Source organism: Equus asinus, chromosome 3, assembly GCF_041296235.1.
Source record: "Equus asinus isolate D_3611 breed Donkey chromosome 3, EquAss-T2T_v2, whole genome shotgun sequence".
Classification (NCBI taxonomy): domain Eukaryota; kingdom Metazoa; phylum Chordata; class Mammalia; order Perissodactyla; family Equidae; genus Equus; species Equus asinus.
Genome location: NC_091792.1, coordinates 78,317,115 through 78,344,338, shown reverse-complemented (window position 1 = coordinate 78,344,338; position 27,224 = coordinate 78,317,115). Strand labels below are relative to the sequence as shown.

Genomic DNA, 27,224 nt, shown 5'->3' with positions numbered 1-27,224 from the left:
CGCTCCTCCTCGTCTCTCAGGTGCTCCTTTGTGGACAGGATGGAGGAACCCAAGTCCCGTCCCATGACCTGGCTCAGGCCGTCTACAATGGTTATTTTCCTACACTGACTCTTCCTCCCTAAAGCTTGAAAGGCTTCTGGTGACATCCAGCTTCCTCTTACCACAGGAGTGAAATGTATTTTTCCTTTTCTTTCAGTCATATGCTCCTCATTGATCCATCAACCTGATTAATTAACCTTACTTTAGAGAACATGAACTTTTGGGCTCCAGTTTACTTTTATTGTTGACACTGTTTTATAGTTCACAGTTAGCTCTGAGAGAACTGACCCTGAGGGTCATGAGTTAATGTTAGAATCCACTGCAATTATTATAACAAAATGTTATCCTTTCATTGTCCATTAAAAATTTCCTTGTTAATATTAATTAACATTCTAAGAGAAAAGACTGCTCATTTATTATCTATATGTGCATCATACCATTTGGTCTTTTGAGGTAGCTACAAATAAAAAACAAACACAAAACGCTAAAACTAAAAGAACAAGAAAAAACTTCCTAGTACTCTCTCATACATGAATTTACTTGAACTTTTTCTTGGAACTTTTATTTTCTTTAGTTTTGTTTCCTGTTATATGATTCATTTATATTTATTTATCCAGAGACTATTTCTAAGTTTTATATCCTCCTGTCTGTTATCCTGGAATTTGGTGAAGAAATCTATACTTAATCTAAAAAATATCCCTCAAACTGATGATACTGCTGATGCAGATCAAGGCTGCCCGCTGGAGAGAAGCCCAAGGCGTCCTGGCCTACATACCGATCTACATCATCCTCCGGGAAGCACAGGACATCCTGACCTCATTGATCTGATTCTTACCCAAAGTTCTAGGACCACCCAATAACCAGACGCCACCTGCAAAGACACCATTTTAACATTTTTTTCATGATCTTTCCTTTGTCTTGTAAAGAAATAACTCACATACCTATGCCTTATAAATTTAGCCCTACCCTCAACCCATTGCAGCCCTTCACCGCCCCTGGGTCCTGTCCCCATGCTGCAGCTCTTCACCGCCCCTGGGTCCTGTCCCCATGCCTGCAGCTCTTCACTGTCCATGGGTCCTGTCCCCATGCTACTCCATGCTATTCTCTTAATAAAAGAGCACTTCTGCCAGACCTCGAGAGTCCAAGAAATCTTTCTTTTGACTCCTCGGCTCGCCAAGCCTGCATCACTGCGTTAGTTAACTATTATGTTTCTTAGGCTCATGTCAAATGTCATTGTTTATTTTAATAAAGATCTTTTAGTTAGACTAAGAAAATAGTACTTAATTCCAAGTGCTAACATCCATTAAGTATAAACACCTGATGATTATTTTTATTTTATATAACAGACCAACATATAGTTCTGAATAGTCTATAGTTCTTTTAACATAAGTTAGTGAAGCCAAACTCCTTCCTACCTTTGCTGTTCATTTATAACGGTGTAAAAATTTTAAATTAGTATCCACATACAGACCAATGCAGACCTGAACAAAAACATCTGAATATTGGGAAATAGAAATGAATACACTTTTCTTTTAAAAAACTTACTTTTTTCCTTCATATTTTAATTTTATATGCTTACAAATTGAGGCTTATTTTAAAAACTATTCTTTTGCAGTGATGTTATTAAGCTACAATGATTTCAAAAGAGATTAATATATTTAAAGAATCAAATTCTTGTGAACAATGACATCCTTAAAAAGGGCTTGTTTTCATTAATATTCCATTAATAGGAAAGAGATGATGAGTGAGTTTTCTTCATAGCCGGGTTTACAGTGTATAGGAAGGGCCTGCCTTCCCAGCAAGGAGATCCTGAATCACAAGCTCCAGCCTCCATCAATGATGACAGGATTACCTGTGATGTAGGCAGACTGTAGTGATAAACACAAGGAGACCCAACAATTAGCCAGGTTTAACACAGGTTGTGTTTCTTCAATTTTTGTATGACTGAGATAACTAAACAATTTACTCTCCTGGTAACAGGAAACTTCACTTAACAAACAGAATTTAGGAAAATTAGAATTAAGTTTCGGGTGATTTAAAACTTCTGAGTGTTCTTGTGATCCAGAGCTAAGTGGCCTCTAGCTGGTGTTTGAGCATGTATCACATTCTACGCAGGGGCTATTAGGTATTTGGTCTCAGAATCAGAAAATTAAGCAGTTTGGTGATATATACCCATTCTCCAAATTAGGATAAAGTCGAGGCTAAAATAGTACACTTTAATTTTGAGACTCAGAACTATTCTAAGCTAGCTGAGTTTTATGCCACTAATAAACTTTTGAACATAATCAAGTGTGTCAGTCATAAAGTGGTGGTGTCAATTTACAAATAGAATTGTTTTAAAAGATGGTGTATATTTAGTTGGTCAACATACACAGGTAATTCCACGAACTGGAGCATGCTAAATGTGTTTTTAAAATTTATGTGAATACTAATAATTATCTATTGAACTACAAAAAAATATTCTATACTAACTTCAGACATCTAAATCTGTGTAAAACTAAAGGAGTTAAAAATATTACTGTTTTTTCCCCACAGAATTTTTCATTTTCTAAAGAATTCAAGGTGAAGTGATCCTTGTGGTAGAGGTTTAACAGTCTTTTAACTTAAACATGGATAATAAAGACTCAAATTTGTGTTCTTAGTTTTAAACTCATCTAAAGCCTGAGACAATGGAAGAGGCAAGAAGGAAAGACATCATAATAGAAGAACAGAAATTTTTTTTTTTTAGGAAGAGTAGCCCTATGCTAAGATCTACTGCCAATCGTCCTCTTTTTTTTTTTTTTTTTTTTTGCTGAGGAAGACTGGCCCTGAGCTAACATCCATGCCCATCTTCTTCTACTTTATATGTGGGATGCCTGCCATAGCATGGCTTGACAAGCGGTGCATAGGTCCACACCTGGGATCCAAACCAGTGAACCCCTAGCCACCAAAGTGCAGACTGCAAACTTAACTGCTGCGCCACCAGGCTGGCCCCAAGTTCAATATATGAAAACGGATCATATAAAGCAGATAAATCAGTTTATCAAGAAACAACCCCAATTCCCTCAAGTTTTTTTAAAAAGGCAAGTTCTCTGTTTTATATATGGACTCCTCTGGTCTCCTCTAAAAGGCCAATGGTCCTTTTGTTGCACATTTCAAGCCAGAACATTTCTAAATATTTGGTAACTTAAGTTCTGGCTAAACAAGGACAATTTAGCTTATCAGCAGTACCTCAAAATCAAGTGAGCTCTTCTGAAGATATAGATTCAGAGAAATCACAAAAGCCAATGTATGCTCCATTAATCAAATGCCTAGCAATTTCCCCAGCTATTAACAGCTGTTGTAATAGTTCTGACAAGTAGTAACTGCTCTGTCACTAAAACATTTCAACCCTTCTATCTGCCACATTCATCAACCACCTCATGTGCACCAAATCACTGTAAAGAGGAGCTAAGTGGCCAGTGACACACCTCTCTCCTGCCTGCTCCCTTTTCCTTCTTTCTGCTCACATGTTAGTTTCCAGGGCATGTAACATTTCAAGACATAACATAGGGGGATATTCTTGTGCTCTATTCCTTATAAATGTAGTTTCTGCCTTCACAGTTGTAAGCCATTTAAAAATATACAATAGCCATTAAGGAAGAAACTGGGGGGCTGGCCCGGTGGCGCAGTGGTTAAGTTCGCACATTCCGCTTCTCAGCGGCCCGGGATTCGCTGGTTTGAATCCTGGGTGTGGACATGGTACCGCTTGGCATGCCATGCTGTGGCAGGTGTCCCACATATATAAAGTAGAGGAAGATGGGCACGGATGTTAGCTCAGGGCCAGGCTTCCTCAGCAAAAAACAGAAGGACTGGCAGTAGTTAGCTCAGGGCTAATCTTCCTCAAAAAAAAAAAAAAGGAAGAAACTGGTTACTAAATAGATGCAAAGTGGAAAGAGACAGAATTAGGAATTTCCATATATGATGACAAACAGTAAAAATTCATAGGAAAAGAGTCAGTGGGATTCTTCTAAATAAGTTTCCAGTAAAACTAAGAACACCAGATGCCAATTCTGTGTCTCCTGGACACAATTATATCTGGTTAACTCTCTCCCCATTTCACCTGAAGCTCTCATGATTTTGGAGGTTCGTTTGATTTACACTTAATCAAGGCTTCCCCAACTGTAATTTTTGAAAGTAACTGTTTCTCATAAAATTGAGTGATTTAATTTTTTTCCATCCTCCATTTTATTTGCTACAAGATTTGGTGACATATAAACTTGAATGAGGAAGAGTTAGTGGCTCAGATCAAAGTGGTCTTTCTTTGAGCAAATTAAATCAGAACTTATCCCTACCTCGTAAATGCAGCAACTTAACGATCATATGCTGTAACTCTGTAAAATGACATTACTTGATGAGCAAAAATAGCGGGCCAATGTGATTGAGAATAATGACCTCCCTGGGAAGAATAGCGCTTACTTCATCAGAAGCCAGGTACACGCAGAGCAGGGCTATTTCTTCTGCGGTTGCAAATCTTCCCGTCCTCTGTCTCTTCAGGAAGTCGCTCCGTGCCTGTGACCAGACACCACACCAGACATCAGTGGTGTGAGCTAAAGTATGAACTCACTGGCAGCTCCTTCAGGAGGCAAAGCAAGAGAGATCTACAGAGGCCACTGGCCTGCTGCCTCGATTATTCACGCATGATACATGAGAGTATCATTAATATTATTAACTGTGGGCCACGCAGGACTATGGTGACTCCTACGCTGCTCAAACTATTTGTGTTATACTAAAACCTACAGACACTGTGACAGATCAGGAAGTTAATCTTAAAGTAGAGGGTTTTTAAATTTTTCTGAAAATGTGGTGAAATATACATAATATAAAATTTATCATCTTAACCATTTTTAAGTGTACAGTTCAGTAGCATGAAGTGCATTCACACTGTTGTGCAACCAATCTCCAGAAGTCTCTTCATCTTGCAAAGCTGAAACTCTATGCCTACTAAACACTAACTCCCCAGGCCCCTCCCCCAGGCCCGGCTACTACCCTTCTACTTTCTGTCTCTATGCATTTGTCTACTCTGCGTAAGGAAGAGGGCATTTTTTTTAACTAAAAGATTTAAACACATTTAAAATAGGAGACATACCTCTTCAGGGTTTGGTCTGGCTTGTATTCTTTCTTGCAGAGATGGGGTATCAACGGTTCCTAAATCAAAGGGTGACATTCAGCTTGGTTACTTACTTAGACTGAAAAAGAAATTGGCAACTCAACTTTAAACTTCCTTTCCGTAGGATACAGGTACCAGAGAAATCCTGTCCATAACTTGGAACAGCAATTTCACCTCTTCTGCCTGCCCTTTTATTTCATAGGCTTATAACTTCTTTAACAGCATTTCCATGATTTTTAAAAGCACAGACTACAATTCACTATGACACTAGGCAGGGACTCTGAGTGAAACACCAGCATTTTAGTCGCATTACACTGACATGATACTTTATGGACTGTATGCAGTTTTACAGGTATTATCTCAGTAATCCTCACAACAACCCTGAGGGCTAGGTAATATCACACAATTCTTTACCAGTACAAGGACCCACATTGTCTCAATGATCTCAAAACCATTCTTTGCTGTCACGTTCACTCTGAATCCTCAGGGACAGCTCCATGCTTGTCACAGTCCTTGGTTCTAAATTTTCCTCATTATCTTGCCAGTTTTCATTGGCTTCAAATTCCTATTTTAACATTGTTTCATGTTTTTCATTGAAAAATATAATTTACAATATTTTACTTAAAAAAAGAAAAATAAGAATGACACTAAAATTTTTACAACCCCACTTAGTTCACCTTCCTACAGAGAAAGTTCCCCAGACTTTTTTTGTTAACGTATGTAACCTGTAAATTCTCAGGAAGCCTCTTTCTGACTGACAGTACTCCAGGAGGCCACACGGTCTTCCTACGGTCACGGAAAATGATCTGCAGTCATCCTTCAGGTCCATCTTTAGAGCGGGCTCCTCACAGCACTGCAGATTTGAGGTCTGCTCAGAAATAATTCCTTAATTTTATGACCATTTGCCATTTCTCTGGAGAGGCTGGGAAGCTTCAAAATTTGCACTTTCTGACACTTTTCTAAGAACCCTTTCTTTAGCTTCTTTCTCCTCTCACATTTTACTCGGAGGGGCGGCACTCTCCCCACTCTGGGAGGAAATTGCCTTCGCTACATTGCCTGGTTCATTAGAAACATTTTATACCTTCCATGTCACTGCAGCCAATAGTGCTGATAAAATTTCTGAAACCACATAACAAAGACCCCCTTGTATCCAGTTTCAGACAACATTTTTTTTTTTAAAGATTTTATTTTTTTCCTTTTTCTCCCCAAAGCCCCCCGGTACATAGTTGTATATTCTTCGTTGTGGGTCCTTCTAGTTGTGGTATGTGGGACGCTGCCTCAGCGTGGTCTGATGAGCAGTGCCATGTCTGTGCCCAGGATTCGAACCAACGAAACACTGGGCCGCCTGCAGCGGAGCTCGCGAACTTAACCACTCGGCCACGGGGCCAGCCCCTCAGACAACATTTTGCTTACTTCTCTCATCAACAGCCTCCTTAAAGTCCAAAATTTCACCAGCAGTGTGCTCAAGATGCCTTGAGCTTCTCTAACACTCTCCTCAAAATCCTTACAGCTTCTACAGCTTCCTCCCACTGAGGAAAATGAGCGTCACATCTTACATGTGGCCAGTATGAATGGCCATTAAATGAGAGCTGTGGATCAAGCCTATGCCTTCTGCTTCATTCCACTGTCACCTGACTCTGCTGTGTCCATGGCACAGGCTGACACACCATGCTACTGTCTACCCAAGTCGTGCTGACCAGCTGTGACTCTACAGCCATCAGCACCATCCCACACACACTCATTCCCCATCATGTTTCCTTCTGGGACTGGCTCAGTGAGTCACAGCTAGTTCCTTGTCCCAGAGAATTTGATAACATATTTTCCAATCTTCTGAAAAGGCTAGCTGCTAAAACAATCACATTTTCCAAATCATTTTGCCATTTATTCCACCGGGTAAATGGTACCAAGAACAGCTAGGCTCAGGTATCACCAGTTTGTATGTTAAAACCAAGTGAAACTGTCTCTTCTGTATCCTCCTGTTTCTTAGTGTTACCGATGTTTACCTTTTTAGTCCAAGAAAAATTATACACAACACCTCCATAAGGGGAATGCTGTAGCTTGAAAGTGACAAGAAATTTTCACATATTGAGGTATATGGGGTAGCTATTTTGGTTTAAAACTGATTTGGCTTGAACTAAAGACACCTGACTTATAGCCTATCAAACATCTGCCTTAACCATTAAAGAGGGCATTATGCATTATCTCAAAGTAAAAGAAGGCACTCTTTGAAGATAAGGATGCACACTTCCCCTCCTGTGCCCACCAGTATCAGAACTCTTTAAAGATAAGTTCCCCTTCCTGACATCAGGGTCATGTTGACCTGCTTGCTAATTTGCAACTGAGTATCTCTCTGAAACTTTGATGAATATGTATCCTGGGTGTGTTTTATGGATGTTCTGTGTTCTAAAAAGGTATAAAACTGTACTGAAAACCATGCCTCTCTGGAACGCTTTCTTCCTTTGTAGAGACTGCCTGATTCAAGTAAAACGCACCTTATCTTTCTTATCTATAAAATGGTTATTGGTTATTCTGTGTCAACAAAAGGTATATAGTCGTCTTCCCTCTTTAATAAATCAGTGGTTTTCAACCTGAGGGGAGACCAGGCTGGATTACATCAGAATCTCCTGTGGGGCTGTCCAGCCTATTCCCCGTCAACTCCCCCCCAGATCCTAGCATACCCTCCAGGTCGTGAAAGGTCCCACAGGGAACTGCAATGCTTCCCCTCCTCAATCCCCACACCAGCTGTGAACTACTGAGAAAAACCTGGATCCTGGATGTTCATTTCATTTCTTTCCAGAGAGGAAGTTAGTAATTCTTCTTAGGTAGCCTATATTCATTTTGGTCAGTGGAACCAGGTGAAAGGGCATATCTAATTAATAGACACACCTACAGATATTAAGAAAATGAGAAGTCATTCCTAAGAAATAGGTTATTGAATGCTTTAGTTTGGACATATTGAATGTCCTTGCTACTAATAAGTTCTGCTTTTCTCCTTTCTTTTATGAGCGGTCAGCACATTTGGGTGAAGAGCCAAACAGTAAATATTCTTGGTGTTAAGAACCATTTGTTTTCAACTCTGCTGTTGTAGGATGAAAGCAGTCATTGCCAATACAAGAAGCAAACTGGGTGTGGATGTGTTCCAATAAAACTATATTTACAAAATAGGCGGTGGGCTGGATTTGGCCTGCAGGCCATAGTTTGCTGACTCACTTTGTATAGCATCAAGGAAGGTATTAATCCCTCCTTTTTATCCCTGGGCCAACCCAGGTGATTTCCACGGCAGAGCCCCTGTGTTCTGGGAGGCTCCTCTTACTTTCTTCCGCTGTCCTGTGAGCATGGGCTACTTTTCATCTTCCCCCCGACACAGTCATCCCTGGTCTGCTTCCAAAACAGTAAGCCCTGGTGACTCATGTCTCTTAACCCAGTGGTTTAGAATTGCCGCCACGTGCATGAGCAGCATGTAAACTGTTTGCCTCAGTGGCTTATTCCTGATGACTTAGGATCTCTCTCCCAACTGACTGTTAGACTGTTACCTTAACAGGATGGGACTCTTTCCCTTTTGAACTTGTCCCAATGACAGGCCACAGTAACAGGTAGTAAACAAGCTTATGGAGATCTCTCTCACAGTGGCAAGTGGGATGTCACAAAGGACAATTTCATAGCCCTGTGGAGCCTAACTCACCTGGACACACACAGTTGCACCTGATCCCCTGCTGGATGAAGTCTGCAGCCACGGACTTTGTGAGGCCAATCACGGCTGCCTTGGTTGTGCTGTAGACACATCTGTTCACAACTCCTGAGGATGAAGAGAAGGTTCGACAAGTGAAGGAATGAAAAACACAGTCTCCTCTAGAAAGGGAACACAAATTAGTGTCCCCAGTAACCAGTGTCATGCTTCCTCTCACCCCACTGTTTTTTAAAAATTGATATCAGGTTTTCTCCCTTAATAGGGTGAGTTTCTGAATTTAGGAAAATAGTATCATTATCGGCACAACTCAACTGAGACTCAGGTGTTGAGATGCTGCACTTAAATGACAAGTGGTTTTAGTTTTTCATCATCAGCTGGGAGAAACCTTAGGCAGATTCCAAAAGAAAATTAGGAGTGACATCGGCATCATGGTGGAGTGAGCTGTTCCCTTTGTCTCTCCCTCTTCGAACTACAACTAAATGGTCATTCATTGATCAGCAGAAGATACCCACACAGCACCTCAGGATGCCTGAGAGACCTGCGCAGCTATACATTTGAAGGGGGATGGACTACCCCTGGAGAGGTGGTGGAGATAGGTGAGTACTCTTCTGGTCCCCCAGCAGACCTGTACACGCATGCAGCTGCTCTCCCAGCTGGAGGCCCATAGTACTGCTGCAGCCCCAAGGGTGGGAGCGTGCCTCGGCGTGACCACAGGAACAGGTGATGGCAGCCCTGAGCCCCCGCACGATCGCTTTCTCGTCTGGTGGGAGAGCCCAGAGCCACTGCAGTCCCAGGGAATGGCTAGGCTCAGACCCAGTGGGGAGGCCCTGCCCACAAAGCACTAATGGCTGGTGTGACCTAGGAGCAGATGGCAGTGGAGCTGTGCACCCAGGCAAACAAATTCCCAGCTGCCTTGAATGCCCATAGTACCACTGCAGCCCCAAGGGGTGGACTGCAACTCAGTGGGACTGTGGGAGCAGGCAGCAGCCCTGAGCTCCTGCATAATCGCTTTCTTGTCTGGTGGGAGAGCCCACAGGGCCTCTGCAGTCCCAACAAGTGGCCCAGGCTCGGACAAGCAGGGCTGACAGGGATCACGGTGGGCTCAGATTACACAGGTGCTGCCCCCTCTCCAGTGGTGGCAGGTGGAATGTATGACCAGATACTATCAGTATGCAAATGCACAAATCCACCCCATTGAATGGTATGAAGTATATTAATACTCCTGACCAGAAGGAAAAAGACAAATACTCAGAAAGCAATCCTGAAGGCACAGAAGTCTACAATCTAAATGACAGAGAATTCAAAATGGCCATCATAAAAAACTCAATAAGTTATGAGAACTCAGAAAGACCGTTCAATGAAATCAGGAACAAAATTAATGAACGGAGAGAATTCTTCACAAAAGAGATTGAAACTATAAAGAAAAAAACGATCAGAAATGTTGGAGATGAAAACACAATAAATGAGATAAAGAAAAATTTGGAGACCTTGAATGACAGAGCTGATATTACGGAGGATAAAATTAGCAATTTAGTGAACAGAAATACAGGTATTCCAGAGGGAGAAGAGAAGGAGAATGGAGCACAAAACTTGTTCAAAGAAATAATAGCTGAAAACTTCCCAACCCTGGGGAAAGAGCTGGAATTAGAAGTAAAAGAAGCTAAGAGAACTCCTAATTGCATCAATGTAAAAAGACTTTCTCCAAGGCATGGATTAGTAAAACTGGCAAAACTTAATGGCACGGAAAAAATACTAAGGACAGTAAAGCAGAAGAAAATCACCTACAAAGGAAACCCCACCAGGCTTTAATTGGATTTCTCAGCAGAAACCTTACAGGCTAGGAGAGACTGGAATGATATATTAAAAATTCTGAAAGACAAAAACTCTAAGCCAAGAATACTCTATCCAGCAAACATATCCTTCAGATATCATGGAGAAATAAAATCTTTCCCAGATAAACAAAAGCTCAGGGAGTTCATTGCCACAAGGCCCCCTACAAGATTTGATCAAGAAGGCCTTCATACCTGAAAAGAAGAAGAAAGGGTTTACACAGCCTTCAGCAAGGAGATAAACAGGCAGACAAAATCAGAAAACTGCAACTCTTTATCAGAACAGATTAGCATAACATTAAAGATGAAGGGAAGGAAAATATCAAGAATAAATATAGTCTCATCATTTTAACCACAAACTCACAATACAAAATGGAACAAGTTGTGACAACAATAATGCAGAAGGCGAAGGGGAAAGGGATGGAAACTGCTTAGTCAAAAGAGATAAGAGTCTATCAGAAATGGACTATCTCATCTATGAGATCTTGTACACAAAGTGCAGGTTAACCACTAAAAAAATCACAACTGAGACACAAATGATAAATAAGCAGAAAACTGAGAAAACCATCATAGAGAGCCACCAAACTGAATCATCCGTCTGAAATACACGGGATAAGAAAAAGGGAAATACAGAACAACTGGGAAACAAGTGATAAAATGGCAGCATTAAGCCCTCATATATCAGTAATCACTCTAAATGCAAATGGATTAAATTCCCCAATCAAAAGACATAGAATAGCTGGATGAATTAGAAAACAAGACCCAACAATATGCTGCCTCCAGGAAACACGTCTCAGTTCTAAAGACAAGCTTAGAGTAAAAGGATGGAAGACAATACTCCAAACCAATGGCAAACAAAAGAAAGCAGGTGTTGCCATATTTACAGCAGACAAAGTAGACTTCAAGATAAAAAAGACAATGAGATGGGGCCAGCCTGGTAATGTAGTGGTTAAGTTCACGTGCTCTGATTTGGAGGCCTAGGGTTCATGGGTTCAGATCTTGGGCGTGGACCTACACATTGCCCATCAAGCCATGATATGGTGGCATCCCATATACAAAAGAGGAAGACTGGCATGGACATTAGCTCAGGGCCAATCTTCCTCACCCAAAAAAAAAAAAAGGCAATGGGAGACAAAGAAGGGCAGTATATAACAACAAAAGGGACACTCCACCAAAAGGATTTAACACATATGTGTATGTAACCCAGGAGCACCAAAGTACATAAAGCACCTATTAACTGACCTAAAAGGAGACATTAACAGCAACACAGTAATAGCAGGTGATGTTAACACCCCACTTTCATCAATGGATAGACCATCCAGAGAGAAGCTCAACAAGGAAATAGTGGAACTAAATGAATTACAGACCAGACAGACTTAATAGATATATATAGAACACTCCACCCAAAAGCCAGCAGAATACACATTCTTCTCAGGTGCACGTGGAACATTCTCAAAGAAGGACCACATGTTGGGAAATAAGGCAAGCCTCAATAAATTTAAGAAGATCGAAATCATATCAAGCATCTTTTCCAACCATAATACTATAAAACTAGAAATCAACTACAAGAAAAAAGCTGGGAAAGAGATAAACATGCAGAGACTAAACAACAACCTACTGAGCAACCAATGGATCATTGAAGAAATTAAAGGAGAAATCAAAAAACAACTGGAGACAAATAAAAATGAAAATACACGATACCAACTCACATGGAATGCAGCAAAAGTGGTCCTGAGAGGGAAATTCATGGCAATATAGGCCCACCTTAACCAATAAGAAAAATCTCAAATAAGCAATCAAATTACGCCTAACAGAATTAGAAAAAGAAGAACAAAAAAGGCCCAAAGTCAGCAAAAGGAGGGAAATAATAAAAATTAGAGCAGAAATAAATGAATTGAAACCAAAAAAACAGTAGACAGGATCAATGAAACTAAGACCTAGTTCTTTGAGAAGAAAAACAAAATTGACAAACCCTTGGCCAGACTCACTAATTTAAAAAAAAGAGAGAAGGCTCAAATAAAATTAGAAGTGAAAGAGGAGAAATTACAATGGATACCACAGAAATACAAAGAATTATAAGAGAATACTATGAAAAACCATATGCCAACAAATTGGACAATCTGGAAGAAATGGATAAATTCTTAGACTCATACAACCTCCCAAACTGAACCAAGAAGAAACAGAGAATCTGAATATACCAATCACAAGTAAAGAGATTGAAACAGTAATCAAAAGTCTTCCAAAAAATAAAAGTCCAGGACCAGATGGCTTCTCTGGAGAATTCTACCAAACACTCAAAGAAGATTTAATACCTATCCTTCTCAAACTATTCCAAAAAATTGAAGATGATGAAATACTTCCTAACACATTTTATGAGGCCAATATCACCCTGATCCCAAAGCCAGACAAAGACAACACAAAGAAGGAAAATTACAGGCCAATATTGCTGATGAACATAGACGAAGAATCCTCAACAAAACATTGGTAAACCAAATACAGCATCACATTAAAAGGATAATACAACATGATCAAGTGGGATTTATTCCAGGGATGCAGGGATGGTTCAACACCTGCAAATCAATCAATATGATACACATTAACAAAATGAGGAATAAAAACCACATGATCATCTCAAGAGATGCAGAGAAAGCATTTAACTAGAGCCAACATCCATTTATGATAAAAACTCTCAATAAAATGGGTAGTGAAGGAAAGTACCTCAACATAATAAAGGCCATATATGACAAACCCACAGCCAACATCATACTCAATGGGGAAAAACTGAAAGACATTCCTCTGAGAACAGGAACGAGACAATGGTGCCCACTCTCACCACTCTTATTCCACGTAGTCCTGGAGGTTTTGGCCAGAGCAATTAGGCAAGAGAAAGAAAGAAAAGGAATCCAAATTGGCAAGGAAGAAGTCAAACTCTTGCTGTTTTCAGATGATATGATTTTATATATATAAAACCCTAAAGAATCCATAGGAAAACTATTAGAAACAAGCAACAACTACAGCAAAGTTGCAGGGTACAAAGTCAGCTTACAAAAGTCAGTTGCATTTCTATACTCTAATAACAAACTAACAGAAAGAGAACTTAAGAATACAATCCCATATACAATCCCAACAAAAAGAATAAAATATCTAGGAATAAATTTAACCAAGGAGGTGAAAGACTTACACAATGAAAACTTTAAGACGTTAAATGAAAGAAATTGATGATGACATAAAGAAATGGAAAGATATTCCAGGCTCATGGACTGGAAGAATAAACATAGTTAAAACTTGCATACTACCTAAAGCAACCTACAGATTCAATGCAATCCCAATCAGAATCCCAATGATGTGGAAATAGAACAAAGAATCCTAAAATTTACATGGGGCAACAAAAGGCCCCGAATAGCCAAAACAATCTTGAGAAAAAAGAATGAAGCTGGACACATCACAATCCCTGACTTCAAAATATACTACAAAGCTGTAGTAATCAAAACAACATGGTACTGGTACAAGAACAAGCACACAGATCAATGGAACAGCACTGAAAGCCCAGAAATAAACCCACACATCTACGGACAGTTAATCTTCGACAAAGGAGGCAAGAACATACAATGGAGAACGGAAAGTCTCTTCAATAAATGGTGCTGGGAAAACTGGACAGAAATATGCAAAAGAATGAAGTTAGACCATTATCTTTTGCCACACACAAAAATTAACTCAAAACAGATTAAAGACTTGAAGCTAAGATGTGAAACCATAAAACTCCCAGAAGAAAATATAAGCAGTACACTCTTGGATATCAGTCTTAGCAGTATCTTTTCGAATACCATTTTTACTTGGACAAGGGAAACAAAAGAAAAAAATAAACAAATGGGACTTCATTGGACTAAAGAGCTTCTGCAAGGCAAAGGAAACCAGGAACAAAACAAAAAGACAACCCACCAACTGAGAGAAAATATTTGCAAATCATAAATCCAACAAGGTGTTAATTTCCAAAATAGACAAAGAACTCATACATCTCAACAACAAACAAGCTGATCCAAAAATGGGCAGAGGACACGAACAGACATTTTTCCAAAGAAGATATATAGATGGCCAACAGGCACATGAAAAGATGTTCAACATCACTAATTATTAGGGAAATGCAAATCAAAAATACAATGAGATATCACCTTTTACCTGTTAAAATGGCTATAATTACCAAGAGAAAAACCAAAAAATGTTGCAGAGGATGTGGAGAAAAGGGAAGCCTCATCCACTGCTGGTGGGAATGCAAACTGGTGTAGCCACCATGGAAAACAGTATGGAGATTCCTCAGAAAGTTAAAAATAGAAATAACCATACCACCCACCTATTCCACTACTGAGTATTTATCCAAAGATCATGAAAACATGAATGTGTAAAGATATATGCACCCCTATGTTCACTGCAGCATTATTCACAATAGCCAAGATGTGGAAGCAACCCAAGAGTCCACCGACTGATGAATGGATAAAGATGTGGTATATATACAACGGAATACTACTCAGCCATAAAAAAGACAAAATTGTCCCATTCACCACAACATGGATGGACCTGGAGGGTAATATGCTAAGCAAAATAGGCCAGATAGAGAAAGACAAACACCATATGATTTCACTCATATGTGGAAGAAAAACTAACACATGGACAAAGAAAACAGTTTAGTGGTTACCAGGGGGAAGGGGGTTAGGGTGTGGGCACAAGGGGTGAAGAGGCACCATTTATAAGGTGCACAGAGTTCATTGACCTCCCCACCTTCCAAGGATACTGGGCCTGGGCCCTACACAAAGGAATGTGTCTGGGCTCAGGGCCACTTCGGCCCTGACTCTAAGGCACAAGTTACAAAGAATGAGTCCTGTGTCATGTTCCTTGTCTGGGCTGGCCACCCTGACGGGCACCTGACAGGACTTTAGAAACATCCTATCCATGGGAACGAAAAAGATAGAAGCACCCCATCTGTGGGAACAAGAAGAAATAACTCAAAATATCCAAATGTCTAAAACCCTGAGTCAGAACCCAGAGAAACCTTAGGGTAAAAGGGAGTCACAGGCATAGAACAATTGGGAGTCTCACTGAGGAAAGGACACCTTGCCTCAGACCCGGACAATCGGCACTCCCACCCGCCGTACAAACTATTGGGACTTCCCCAGCTGATTGTGGTGTGGATGTTGTAAGTACCGATTTGTTGTTCTCCCTTATGCCCACTCCTTGTTCTGTTTCCCTTTATCCAAAACCTTTGATTGCTGAAACAACCAAATAGCCTTGGCGGTGCCTGTCATTCCTTGCCCTTTGCGGCTGCGGGCAACATATGGTGACTGAAAAATAATAATGCACAACTGAAACTTCACAGTGTTATAAACTATTATGACCTCAATAAAATAAAAAAGATAAAAAAAGAAAACTGGCGCAGTGGTTAAGTTTGCACGTTCTGCTTTGGCAGCCTGGGGTTCGCCGGTTTGGATCCCGGGTGCGGACACAGCACCGCTTATCAAGCCATGCTGTGGCAGGTGTCCCACATATAAAGTAGAGGAAGATGGACATGGATGTTAGCTCAGGGCCAGCTTTCCTCAGCAAAAAGAGGAGGATTGGCGGCAGATGTTAGCTGAGGGCTAATCTTCCTCAAAAAAAAAAAAAGAAAGAAAAGAAAAGAAAATTAGGGTAAAGCAAAGCAAAACAAAAGACCAAGAAGCTTAGGCATTTCTTTGCATTTCTGTCTCATGCAGGCTTAATGTGTGTATCCTCGCAAAGAGAAGGAATGTTCTCTCAGCAGTGGCTATTTCTTTTTGTTTTTTTTTTGTAACAGAGCTTTGTATGAAGTGCTGTGACAATACGGGAAGTAACTCTGCCTGTGGGCTTGGGGGGGTGCTTCACAAAGACAGTTGATCTGGGCCCTAAACGAGAAGTCAAGTTGAAGGGCCAGGATTGCAGTGCAAGATGGAGATAAGGGCACAGTCTGGCACACATGGATTTTCAAGTTTAAAATGAAATAGCTGGGGCCAGCCTGGTGGCTCAGTGGTTAAGTGCGCGTGTTCCGCTTTAGTGGAACTATCACATGGTGGAAGACGTGTGTTTGCCTGAGCCTCTCCCCGCTCCCCGTTTTGGACTGTGAACTCTCTGGGGGCAGGGGCACACAGTAGGTGTTCAATACATTTTTGATTAATCAAATGAATAAATGTTTCCTTCTCCCACTTTGATCTCCACTGCCATATCCATTAGAAGAACTAAACGGGAGAGCACAAAAAACAAACTTTCATTTAATGTCACTGGATCACATGTAAGGTGAAAGGACTGGTAGACAAGGAACTTAATACTAATTTTAAAAGAGCAGTTTTGAAGTTATGGGTAAGTTTTATCATATCTGCTATGCTTGTTTCCAAAACCCTTAGCTTGTGAAGATTATGAGTATGTTCATCACAACCCCCAGAGGAAAACAGACTTACCTTTGATGCTGGAAGCCACAGAGGACATGTTGATAATATTGCCAGATTTGTGAGCAAGCATCTGCCAAAATAAAACAAATAATAAAAAAAAAAATGCCACTCTGCAGGCTAAAAATACTACCTCTTTAAAAGATCTGCATTTACTCTGGGTTTGCAGAACCATCTTATTAGCTGTTAACATGAAGTACTATTAAGCAGTCTTAACAACCTCCTCATCACTGCTGGGAACTGATGGCAGAGTACACTCTCACTGGCAAGAACATCTCCCAGGGGGACTACCACCTTCCCTGTCACAAGAGTATCAGCAAGACCGAGGATGAACTCTAAGCCAGTGCAAATGAATGTTCATATTTACTGTGTTCCTGATGTTAGAAAACTCTTACTCCAGTGAACACATTATTTGATGAATACCTACAGTGGCTGGGTATTGTGTAGGTCCAGGAGATTCAAAGATAAGTGACACAGTCCCTGCCTATGGAGAGCTGCCAGTCTGACTGGGTGGCTGACATAATCAGCATCCAGAGACAGCATGGGCCTTCACAGAGAACAGGTGGTGGGTGGTAGGAAGGGGCCAATCCACTGTTGGACACTCAGAGGAGGGCTCCTAGGAGGAAATATGTGGGTCGATTTTTGAAAACTAGAGTATTAGTGTAACCGTGGGCCCTCCAGGACCAGTTCAACTGACCCCGTCTTACCAACAGAGTAATAAGAGTGGGTTTTCAGGAACTGAGAGTCCCCCCTTGTCCAGTTCAGGCCAGGTAAGACCACCATTCCATCAAGTGGGCCTGCGCAAATGCCTGTTAAGTAATCTTTTTGACATCAAAGGGCTGAAAACTCCACCCTCAGATCATGCCAACATCACCATTCTGTGAATATGCGTCCTATGAAGAGCCATGGAGCTGACTGCACTTGCACAGATCATCACTCACCTCATTTCTCACCTCCAAGTATCCGTCTCCACCCTTCAGACCACCCTGCCCTTCATCCCATAAATTTTGCCCCAAGTCCTTGATCAGGGAGACAGATCTGAGAGAATACACCTCCTGTCTCTTTGCAGATCAAGCTAGCAATAAAGCTTTTTTCTTTCCCCAAATCTGATGCTGTAATTAATTGTTTTTTTTCTACGTGCATTGGGTAGGAGAACCCCATTTTTGTGGAGTAACAGTCAGAAAAACAAAAGAGAAGTGTGTTTTAAGGAATGAGAACCATAGGTATAAAGGTTCTATTATGGAACTGGGGGGAAGGGATGGGTCTGGCTGGAAGGCAGGCCCTGGGAGGAAAGAGGCCTTAGAGGCCAACAGGGACTAAATTTAGGAATTTGGGATTTCCCCTGAAGATAAGGCAGGCCTTAGTGCAGAGGAGGAGCGGTATGTCTAGATCCGGGGATTACAGGTTCCTCTGGCAGCCTATGCTGGAGACGACTGGAAGCTGCAGTAGTGGTTCGGGAAAGGAGTGGTAAAAGCAGACACAGCAGGCAGAGCTCAGTCCATGGCCACATGCACTGATGGCAGCCTCCTGTCAAGGGCAGTGTTTCCTAAAAATACGTCCTGCAGGATTTCCCCACTCAATTGTGAACTTTGAGAGAGGAGGGTCTGGGGCTGTGTTGTCCTCCTAGACAAGGGGCACAGTAGGCGGTCAATACGTTTTGATGAATTAAGATCTCCTGAGGTGCTAGTTTAAAGTGCAGATTACTGGGCCCTGCCCCAGACCTAAAAGAATATATAATGAAACAGGCTGCTATGACTTAAAAAATGTTTTGTTTTCAATGAACTTACACTTTATTAATTATAACATATACGTATGTTTTCAAGATAATATTATGTACATGCAAGGGCATGGGTACTCATAAACGTTTTGGAGGAAGAAGCAAGAGGTTGAGAGAATGGGCCTAATGGGCACTAACTTTTCATGGAAGTCAGAGGCTGGGAGGATGACTATAGAGAACAAGGGGAGATGGTGGCCACGAGAGAGTGGGGAAGAGTTCAAATAACTGCCGGGAGGAAAAGGGAGAATATCAACTAGAGAACAGAGGAAGGAAAACCAGGATATACTCTATCATGAAAATCAAGTGAAGTTTCTAAAAGAGCAGAGTCTTGAGAGGCAGTGTAAAGGGTCTAGAGAAAAAAGTCACTTCCGTTGGGGTGAGTTTCTCCAGTAGCTTTCAGACAGAGGCAGGAATGGAGACGGTGAATGATCGAATGGATCAGGGATGAGGCTGCCAAGATTATACATCTCTTTATGGTCATCTTCCTACTTTCCGTTTTGATACTTAGCTACCAATCATACTAAAAGCAGAGAGTCTGAAACCAGCCTATGGCATGGTGCTGGAGACAGCGAAGGACACCGGGAGAGGCTGAGGTGACCCACCAAGTCAAGGAAGATGGAGGGGAGAATATATTTAACTCAACTTGTGTGTCTATAAAATAAAGAGAATCATAATGAAATGGGGTCCTCATAAAAAACACTAGGAAAATTAGTAGAGTAGAATGGTGTTGAAAACTAAGCCTTAAAATTATTCTTTCTTATCCATTTTAGCAAATAACCCATTTTACTTTATTGTTCCAGTTTTATTGAAATATAATTAACATACATAATCCATTTTTAATACATACAGCCCAACTTAATATATAAAAATGGGCTATTAAGTGAGTTCAGTCTCCAATCTTCTGAAATGCAATAATCTCTCAGGCAAACTAGAATTTCATGCCTAGAGATGCTACTGCTGCCCCAACACTGGTACCATACATTCGGCTGGGCCTGTCTGCTGATTCTCCAGCCCAAAGTCCTTGCCTCCCTCCATGCTGCCTTCCTACCCCCAGCTCAGAACCTGCTGTCCCGTGTGATGCTCCCTCTGCCTGCCAAGCAGCAGCCCTCTGTGGCCCATAAAGTGGAGTGTCTGTACATAGTAAGGCCACATAGGACTGATCTTCCAGAAGCTCAGGCAGGGCTACAAAGGTCTCTAAAGATCTCCTCTAGCTGTATCTAGTCAGTCCCACTCTGACTCAGCTCTTCTGTCCCCATCAACCAGAACTCAGCTCCTAAACTTGGCAGACCTTGGCTCCTTGGGTCTTCAGTGATTCCATGCCTGACCCCAACCTGGACTGATAACCTAGATTCACTTACTCATTCAACCAACATTTGCTAAGCACTTCCGTGTGCTAGGGACTCTTCTACAATACAGCAAAGGAGGAAAAATCCCCAAACATCCAAGCCCTCCCCAGATCCTTGCCGTAATGGATCTTCTTTTCTAGTGGACCTTGGATTCTGCACTGACCTCTTACAGAATCTTCAATTTGTCCTCTGCCTTTTGACCGATCTTTCAGTCTTGGAATGTCTATCCATGAACAGAAATTTCCTACAAGTGTTCCTATATTTTGACCACCTGACCTTGCAGATCTGCTTGGACTCCAAATCCTGGCTTCCTCTGGAAAGTTCTAACTGGGTATATGTGTGTCATGGTTAACGAACACAAGAGGATCCTAGACAATTACTGCTGCAAGGGATTGTGTAATCTATCACCCTCATTTTAAACAGAAGAAACATGGGGCTGGCCCTGCGGTTGAGTGGTTAAGTTTGCGTACTCCGCTTCGGTGGCCCAGGCTTTTGCTGGTTTGAATCCTGGGTGTGGACATGGCACTGCTCATCAAGTCACGCTGAGGTGGCATCCCACATGCCACAACTAGAAGGACCCACAACTAAAAGTACACAACTATGTACCGGGGGGCTTTGAGGAGAAAAAGTAAAAATAAAATCTTAGAAAAAAAAAAGTAAATAAATAAATAGAAGAAACAGATGCTGAGAGAGCCTAAGTACCATCTCCTAGGGCACCTGGCGAATTAGGGGCAGAGCTCAGGCTGTGCCGAAGGTTTTTTGACACCAGAGTCTGACCTTGGGGTCAGGTTGGTTAGGGTCACCTTAACAAGTGGCACTGACTCCTTTTGATTCCCCATCCCACTGGTTAATATTTTGGGGGATTTTTTTCTTTTCGTTTTTTACAAACGAGTGTCATTGTTTCATATGGATTATTGTTAAGGTGCTTTAAATCACAGGCAAACTCACTAATTTGCAAGTTATTGTTCGATATTTTAAAAGTTAACACTTACAAGTGTAAATTTCAGCTCCACTGTGCCTCACACCTACGTTCCTCACTGATACTCGTGAAGCACTGCAGACACGAACAAGCTCATTTTACAAATGAGTCTCACACGTCTCACCAGCTGTGACGGACGCTCTCCCCTTTTACCACAGCCTCTGCTTCTCCCCAAATCCTGTGTTAAGGACCAGCCTTCAAAAAATGCATCCAAGTTCCAAATAACAGATTTTCATCACCTCCAGATAGGTAAAAAAGGCAATTTATATTTTTAAAAAATTTGCTAGTTCAACAATCTGTGGGCCCACCCAAAGATCCCTTCTAGGCACTAAACAAATAGATTAAAAACAAATTCCTTTGTTACTAAGTCAATTTCTCTAACTTTCCTTTTAGCATTCATCTGCATCCTTCTTGACGTTAGGTTGAATGTTCAGAGCAAAGTATCAGTCCTGCTGCGCCATTAAAAAGCTCTTCTCCTGTCCCGCACAGGGCAGCATTCAGTACTCCAGTCATCTCATCCAGCAGGGATGGATGGAAAGAATGGCTCTTCTGCATTTCACTAGGATTTAATTTACAACCTTGAACTGAGCTGGTTCTGTACACAGTCAACCCGTCCATTGTCTGAGCCCGTGCTGTCTGCTACTGCTGGCTTACAAGCTCATTTGAAGTCAACATTTTTCATATTTACACCTGTCTCCCCTAGAGCACCTGGTGTGGTGCTTTGTATCAAAAGGTACTTAAAGCTTATTTGTATAACAAAATGAAAAACATTGATGAGCTGTGTGAAGGCTGGAGAATTCAAGGGTGGCAGACTCAGGAGGAATACTCTCTCTTCAGCACATGCTGTCTCTCACCTCTCTGGAACTTCAGTGGCTCAGCTAAAGACAGGAGAGTAAGGAGGGTACTCAAGGTACAGAAAAGCAGTGGGGTACATCCATCCTGAGAGCGTGTGCCTAATCTTAGCTCTAACCACTTGCTAGTTATGTGATTTGGGCAAGTTACTTAACCTCCTAGTTTCTTTCTCTGTACAGTGAATGGGACAAAGTAGTACCTACCTCATCGGATTGTTCTGGTCCCACAGGCCTCCTGCTGTCCCTCTCCCTGGAAGCTTCTCCCCAAACACCTGAATGGTTAGCTCCGTTGCTCCATTCAGCCTCTATGAAAATCTCACCTTATCAGTGAGGCCCTCTGGGACCTCTCTAATAACTGAGCTTTTTTTCTCTTCATAGTACTTATAACTACCTCACATGTTATATGTTTATTTGATTACATATTATCCTGTCTCACCTCTCCAAAATGGAAGTTCCCTGACAGAAGGGACTTTGTTTAGTTCTCTGATTTGTCTTCTGCACCTAGAATGGAGCCTGGCATGTAGAAAGTGCTTAATAAATATTCTTTGAATGGATGAACTGGAAGGTCAGACGAATTAATTTATACTAAATGCCTTGGTATTTATGTTCACTACATGTTAGTCATTACGTTAACTACCATTACTCTTCAGCACATGTGAGGATTCTTTCTGGATGCCCAGGATGGAGACCTGGAGACTAACGTGGTGGTCATCCTGGTGGTGGTCACCTTACTTTAGGAAGAAAGGCCTTGATCATCAGGTACATGCTGCGGACGTTAAGATTCATTGAGAAGTCCCAGTCTTTCTCCTCACAGTCCAGGATGGTTCCATGATGAACAAAACTGGAAGAGTAATTAAACAATGGGGAAAAATTATCATTAAAAACGATTTCTATTCCACTTCCTTTTCATTTTTATTTTCATTTATTGACTTAGACCATTGTCCCTTCCCTAACCAAGACTTTTAACAATTCAAACATAGTATCACTTGGTACATTAGGTAAGTAAGTGTCTCAACAACTTAAGGTAAAAAATTTGTTATTTGAAAACAAGATCCTTCTTTTAAAAGAAGGCGGCAAGTGTCTGGAGCCCCCAAACATAAGAAGCTCTATACCAAATGCACAGGAAATATCAACGCCATTACAAACAACTGAGGACACTTGCCCCAGTGGACTCTGATTTCAAGAGCAGCAGTGCCCTCAGGTGGCAAGAACTTATCATTCTCAAGGGAAATCAAAGTTGCAGGGAAAACAAGTATCTCACCATCTCAGGGCAGCAAAGTAATATCGCTACTGTACAGTTCTGACATACTGAGTAAACAAAGCAGAACAAAAGAAAACCCTCAAAATAGCCTTTGCTATTTTCCAAGTCACATTTCCTCAAGGAAGCTTTATAACAATGGGGTCCTAATTGATTTCACTGTCCCCTGGACCAAGATTATGTAATTACTTATAAAATATTGTCAGTTGTGATTCCCATGTACCACTGTACTTCCAGTTCAATCAAATGACAGCAAGAACCACATGCTATATTTCTATATCCCTTACTTTGCTGAAAATTTAATAGATGCTCAAAAAATAATTTTGCTAGTTGATTTTTTCATGGTTCTGAATATATTCTTCTATGAAAGATGAGCAGATTATTTATAAAATAGATAATCATAAATTGTTGCTTTAATTTCCATACATTGTAACACATGATAAACTATGAATAGACAGACTTTTTTCATACTGAAACATGATTAGGAAGAATCATAAAAATACATAAGAAGGCTCTAGGATTTTTCTATCAATGCCACAGTATAAACGTTAACACCACACAAGAAAAGTGGAACATCAGACTCTATCTACTTAGTCCTGCGTAAGCCTCAACTGTCCTCATCTCTACTGTCATGCCTGAAAAGGGAGAGTGAGCACAAGCACTAGCTGCTCCACATGGGGCTGCTCCAGCTCCAGTCTCTCATCCTTCAAGCATGGTTCAGCAAGTTTGGTACTACTCTATCAAGTTCAATTAAGCCATTCTCTTTGTGCTGTATATAAAGCAACAGAGTGAAACTTCTTTTGCTGGGATTAATTGTCCTAATAAGAAATGCTGCGCTTGGGAGGTAGAAAGAACTTGCCAGAATGTTGTGCCAACAAATGGGGAACATTCGCATTTCAATAAACTGAGTACTCAGTTTTTGGCAGATATACTTTGCCTTAAAGACACTCCTGGAAAACAGTTTTTAATTTTATTTTATAAGTCTTAGTGGAACATCAGTGACAAGTCCACTGGTGTGAGCCTGTCCCCAGCCTTAGGTAGATCAACAGCGTTGGATTGGTAGCAGTTGTCTTGAGTATCCTTAAGTGCCTTTAGGCCCCAAGCACATGTCAACTTCTATGGCTGTTTTACTTGCTGAATCTTACTTGTAACAAAAATTCTGTCCAAAATCCAGCTTTATTTCCTAAGGAATATATTAGGGTTCACAAAGAATAATTTGGCCATATTATCAAATTTCTTTTAATAAAAGACATAGAAAACTTTCTGTGAGGAGAATGAAATTAAAAAGTTATGAATTACCCAGCAACATTAAAGAGAATGTCAACTCTCTCAATTTCATTGGCAAACTCATCAATTTGTTTTTTTTTTTGTGACATCCAGGACTCGAGTCTGAATACCTGAAACATAAAACAAGGGAAACTATTTACTTATACCCATAAAAAATGTTTAGTCTTGTAGATGTAGCTGCTTTGAAGTACAAAGATTACAGTATCTGTCCATTTTGCCTTCATAGGATTGTTGACCATTGGTAGGGTCTTAAGAATCTTAAGAATCTCATTAATAAAAATCTTAAAATCCTCCCCATCCTGAACTCCCAATAACACACCTCTCTTTCCCTCCCTTTCTCTTCACTCTCTAAATTGAATACTAAAGGCCTTTTCTGAGAAAAGACTTTACAGTGAAGTATGATCTATATTAGATGCTTCTCAGTGAGCCAGCAGTAATAACAGAGCGCAGGCTTGCTCTTTCCCCAGAGGTGAGTCACTGCCCCAGGAACACTGAATCCTATCTGAGTGAGGGGTAGGGAAGGGCAGGGCAGTGAGACAGGAGACTGTTTCCATTTGTGCACTTTACCTTCATGTCAATTCCATTATTTATTGGAAACAACTTTGTCAGTCAAGGGTATAATCACTTATTTCTGCACTAAATTGCAAGGAGAAGAAATGAGGGGCCAGGAGAAGGGATGAAACACTTGAAAGCTAGACATGAGAGATCCAGCATTGGATCTCAGAGACACACTGTAATAGTTAGTAAAAAACCCCAAACATTCTCTAATAAAAGAAAGTCACTATTTTAATGTTTTTAAAAAAAATATGGTTTATTATTCTTTTATAGATATAGAAAGAAAAGATTATAAACATAGAAAAGGAGAGAAAGGGGAGAAAGTTTTGGGAGGACTTTCTTCCCTTAGTACTTTTTCAGTACAACAGCGTTTTTCTGACTTGGAGTTAAAATTCCCTATTATTAAAATTAAATAATTTTCCAATAATAAATAAACAATCCAATAATTAAAATAGCATAGTCTAATTCCGTTCATGAATTCAATGTGCTAATTTGCATTTGATTATATAACCTGTTCTATTTTGCTGGAAGAATTAACTTTCAAATGAGCTGTCTGTTCTGATTTCTTTCAGAGGAACTCTAGTTGAAGTCCTTTGATGCTGGAGTTGAGTTCAGTGTGGTGCAGTAAGGGGTGATACACAGCGAAATAATCTGCATGATCTCTTAGGGTTTCTGATCATATGTGACTTTAGGGCTGAGCTGTCTCCAATATGGTAGCCACCAGGCACATGTGGCTACTAAGCACTTGAAATGCAGCTAGTCAGAACTGAAATGCGCTGTAAGTGTACAACACACGTGAATTTAAAAGATTTAGTATGAAAAAAGAATGTAAAATATTCCATAAATTTTTTTTATATTGAGTATGTTAAAATGGTATTTTAGATATATTTAGTTAAATAAAATACATTACTAAAATTAATTTTCATCTGTTTCTTTTTACTTTTTAAATGTAGCCACAGGAAATTTAAATCACACACGTGGTTCACATCATTTTCCTACTGGACAGCACTGTGCTGAGTAGGGCACAGAAGTGAAAGTTGTCATTAAAAGTTAACGCAACAACTGTTAAATTTCACATACAACTTTGTAATTAGGTACTGAATCCTTCAACATGCTGGATAAAAAAAATTTTAAGTATACAACTTTTATATATTTAAGTATACAGATTTTTGTCTGTAGGTTCACAGAATATAGATTTGATATCAAAGAATCAGGCTCTAAGAAGAAGGCCGGTGGAGCTGACCAGCCAAGTAATTTTCTTTCAGCAGACGAGTACTGTTTTTTATAATACCTTATGGACTCTGAATCCCAAGTTCAAGCTGCTGAGTTGCTTACCCGGGTACTTTTCCAGTTCTTGAAGTTTGGACTCATTGATATCTGTGGCTATGACTTGGGCACCTTCTCTTGCAAAAGCCTGGAAGACAACACACAAATGAATCCTTTGTTTACTTGGTTAAGCTGCTCTCATGAATAGAAAATCCTTTAGCCTTTTCTCCCTTTATCTTATTTTCATTGTTTTCCTTATTCATGGGTGGAATTTCAAACTATCTAGTCTCGCTTCGCCCTTCCCTTTGTTATTTTTATCATTAATTAGTACAACATGACATACATTGTGCTTGTCATCTGACTTTGTCCCTTTTAGTAACATCAAATACAATAGTGTTTTTAAAAAACTAGGATTCTGTTATTAACACCTCTCAAAATACTACTATTCTGTGATTTGATAGCCTTTATTCCATTTCTGAGGTGACTAAACCCCAAATAATGAGAAAAATGGGTTATTTCAACACTTTTCCTCCTAAGAGTATACTAGTGTTTTCACAAATATCAAACTATATCCTACCGTTACAGTTAAGCTGCATTATTAGCTCAGGTGAGGAATATAATGTGCAAGAAGCTGCTATAAATTACAAGGTAAAGGTAACGGTAACCTGATAGTCTTAGAACTCTGGAGTCCTATGTCTGAACTGACATGATTTCAGAGGGCTATGCACTCCTTTAGGCCCCCTGTAATAAATTTATTACAGTGCAGAGAAACTGA

General features: G+C 40.5%; 1 protein-coding gene across 6 annotated transcripts in view; it reads right to left on the bottom strand.

The window, feature by feature from the left end:
• Positions 1–585: 585 nt before the first annotated feature.
• LOC139044928 (dehydrogenase/reductase SDR family member 6-like) overlaps positions 586–27,224 on the bottom strand; it is a 30,154-nt gene continuing 3,515 nt past the window's right edge. For 3 of the 6 annotated variants that reach the window (XM_070506507.1, XM_070506509.1, XM_070506508.1), the window contains 8 exons: positions 26,519–26,597; positions 24,641–24,738; positions 22,816–22,924; positions 17,143–17,203; positions 8,850–8,963; positions 5,147–5,205; positions 4,477–4,569; positions 586–1,907 (listed from right to left, as the gene is read on the bottom strand). In XM_070506507.1, the coding sequence (XP_070362608.1) occupies positions 1,854–1,907; positions 4,477–4,569; positions 5,147–5,205; positions 8,850–8,963; positions 17,143–17,203; positions 22,816–22,924; positions 24,641–24,738; positions 26,519–26,554 (624 nt within the window). In that variant the 5' untranslated portion in view covers positions 26,555–26,597 and the 3' untranslated portion in view covers positions 586–1,853. Of the gene's footprint in view, positions 1,908–4,221; positions 4,570–5,146; positions 5,206–8,849; positions 8,964–17,142; positions 17,204–22,815; positions 22,925–24,640; positions 24,739–26,518; positions 26,598–27,224 lie in introns of those variants that run through there. The other 3 variants (XM_070506505.1, XM_070506506.1, XM_070506504.1) reach the window with 2 other exon arrangements.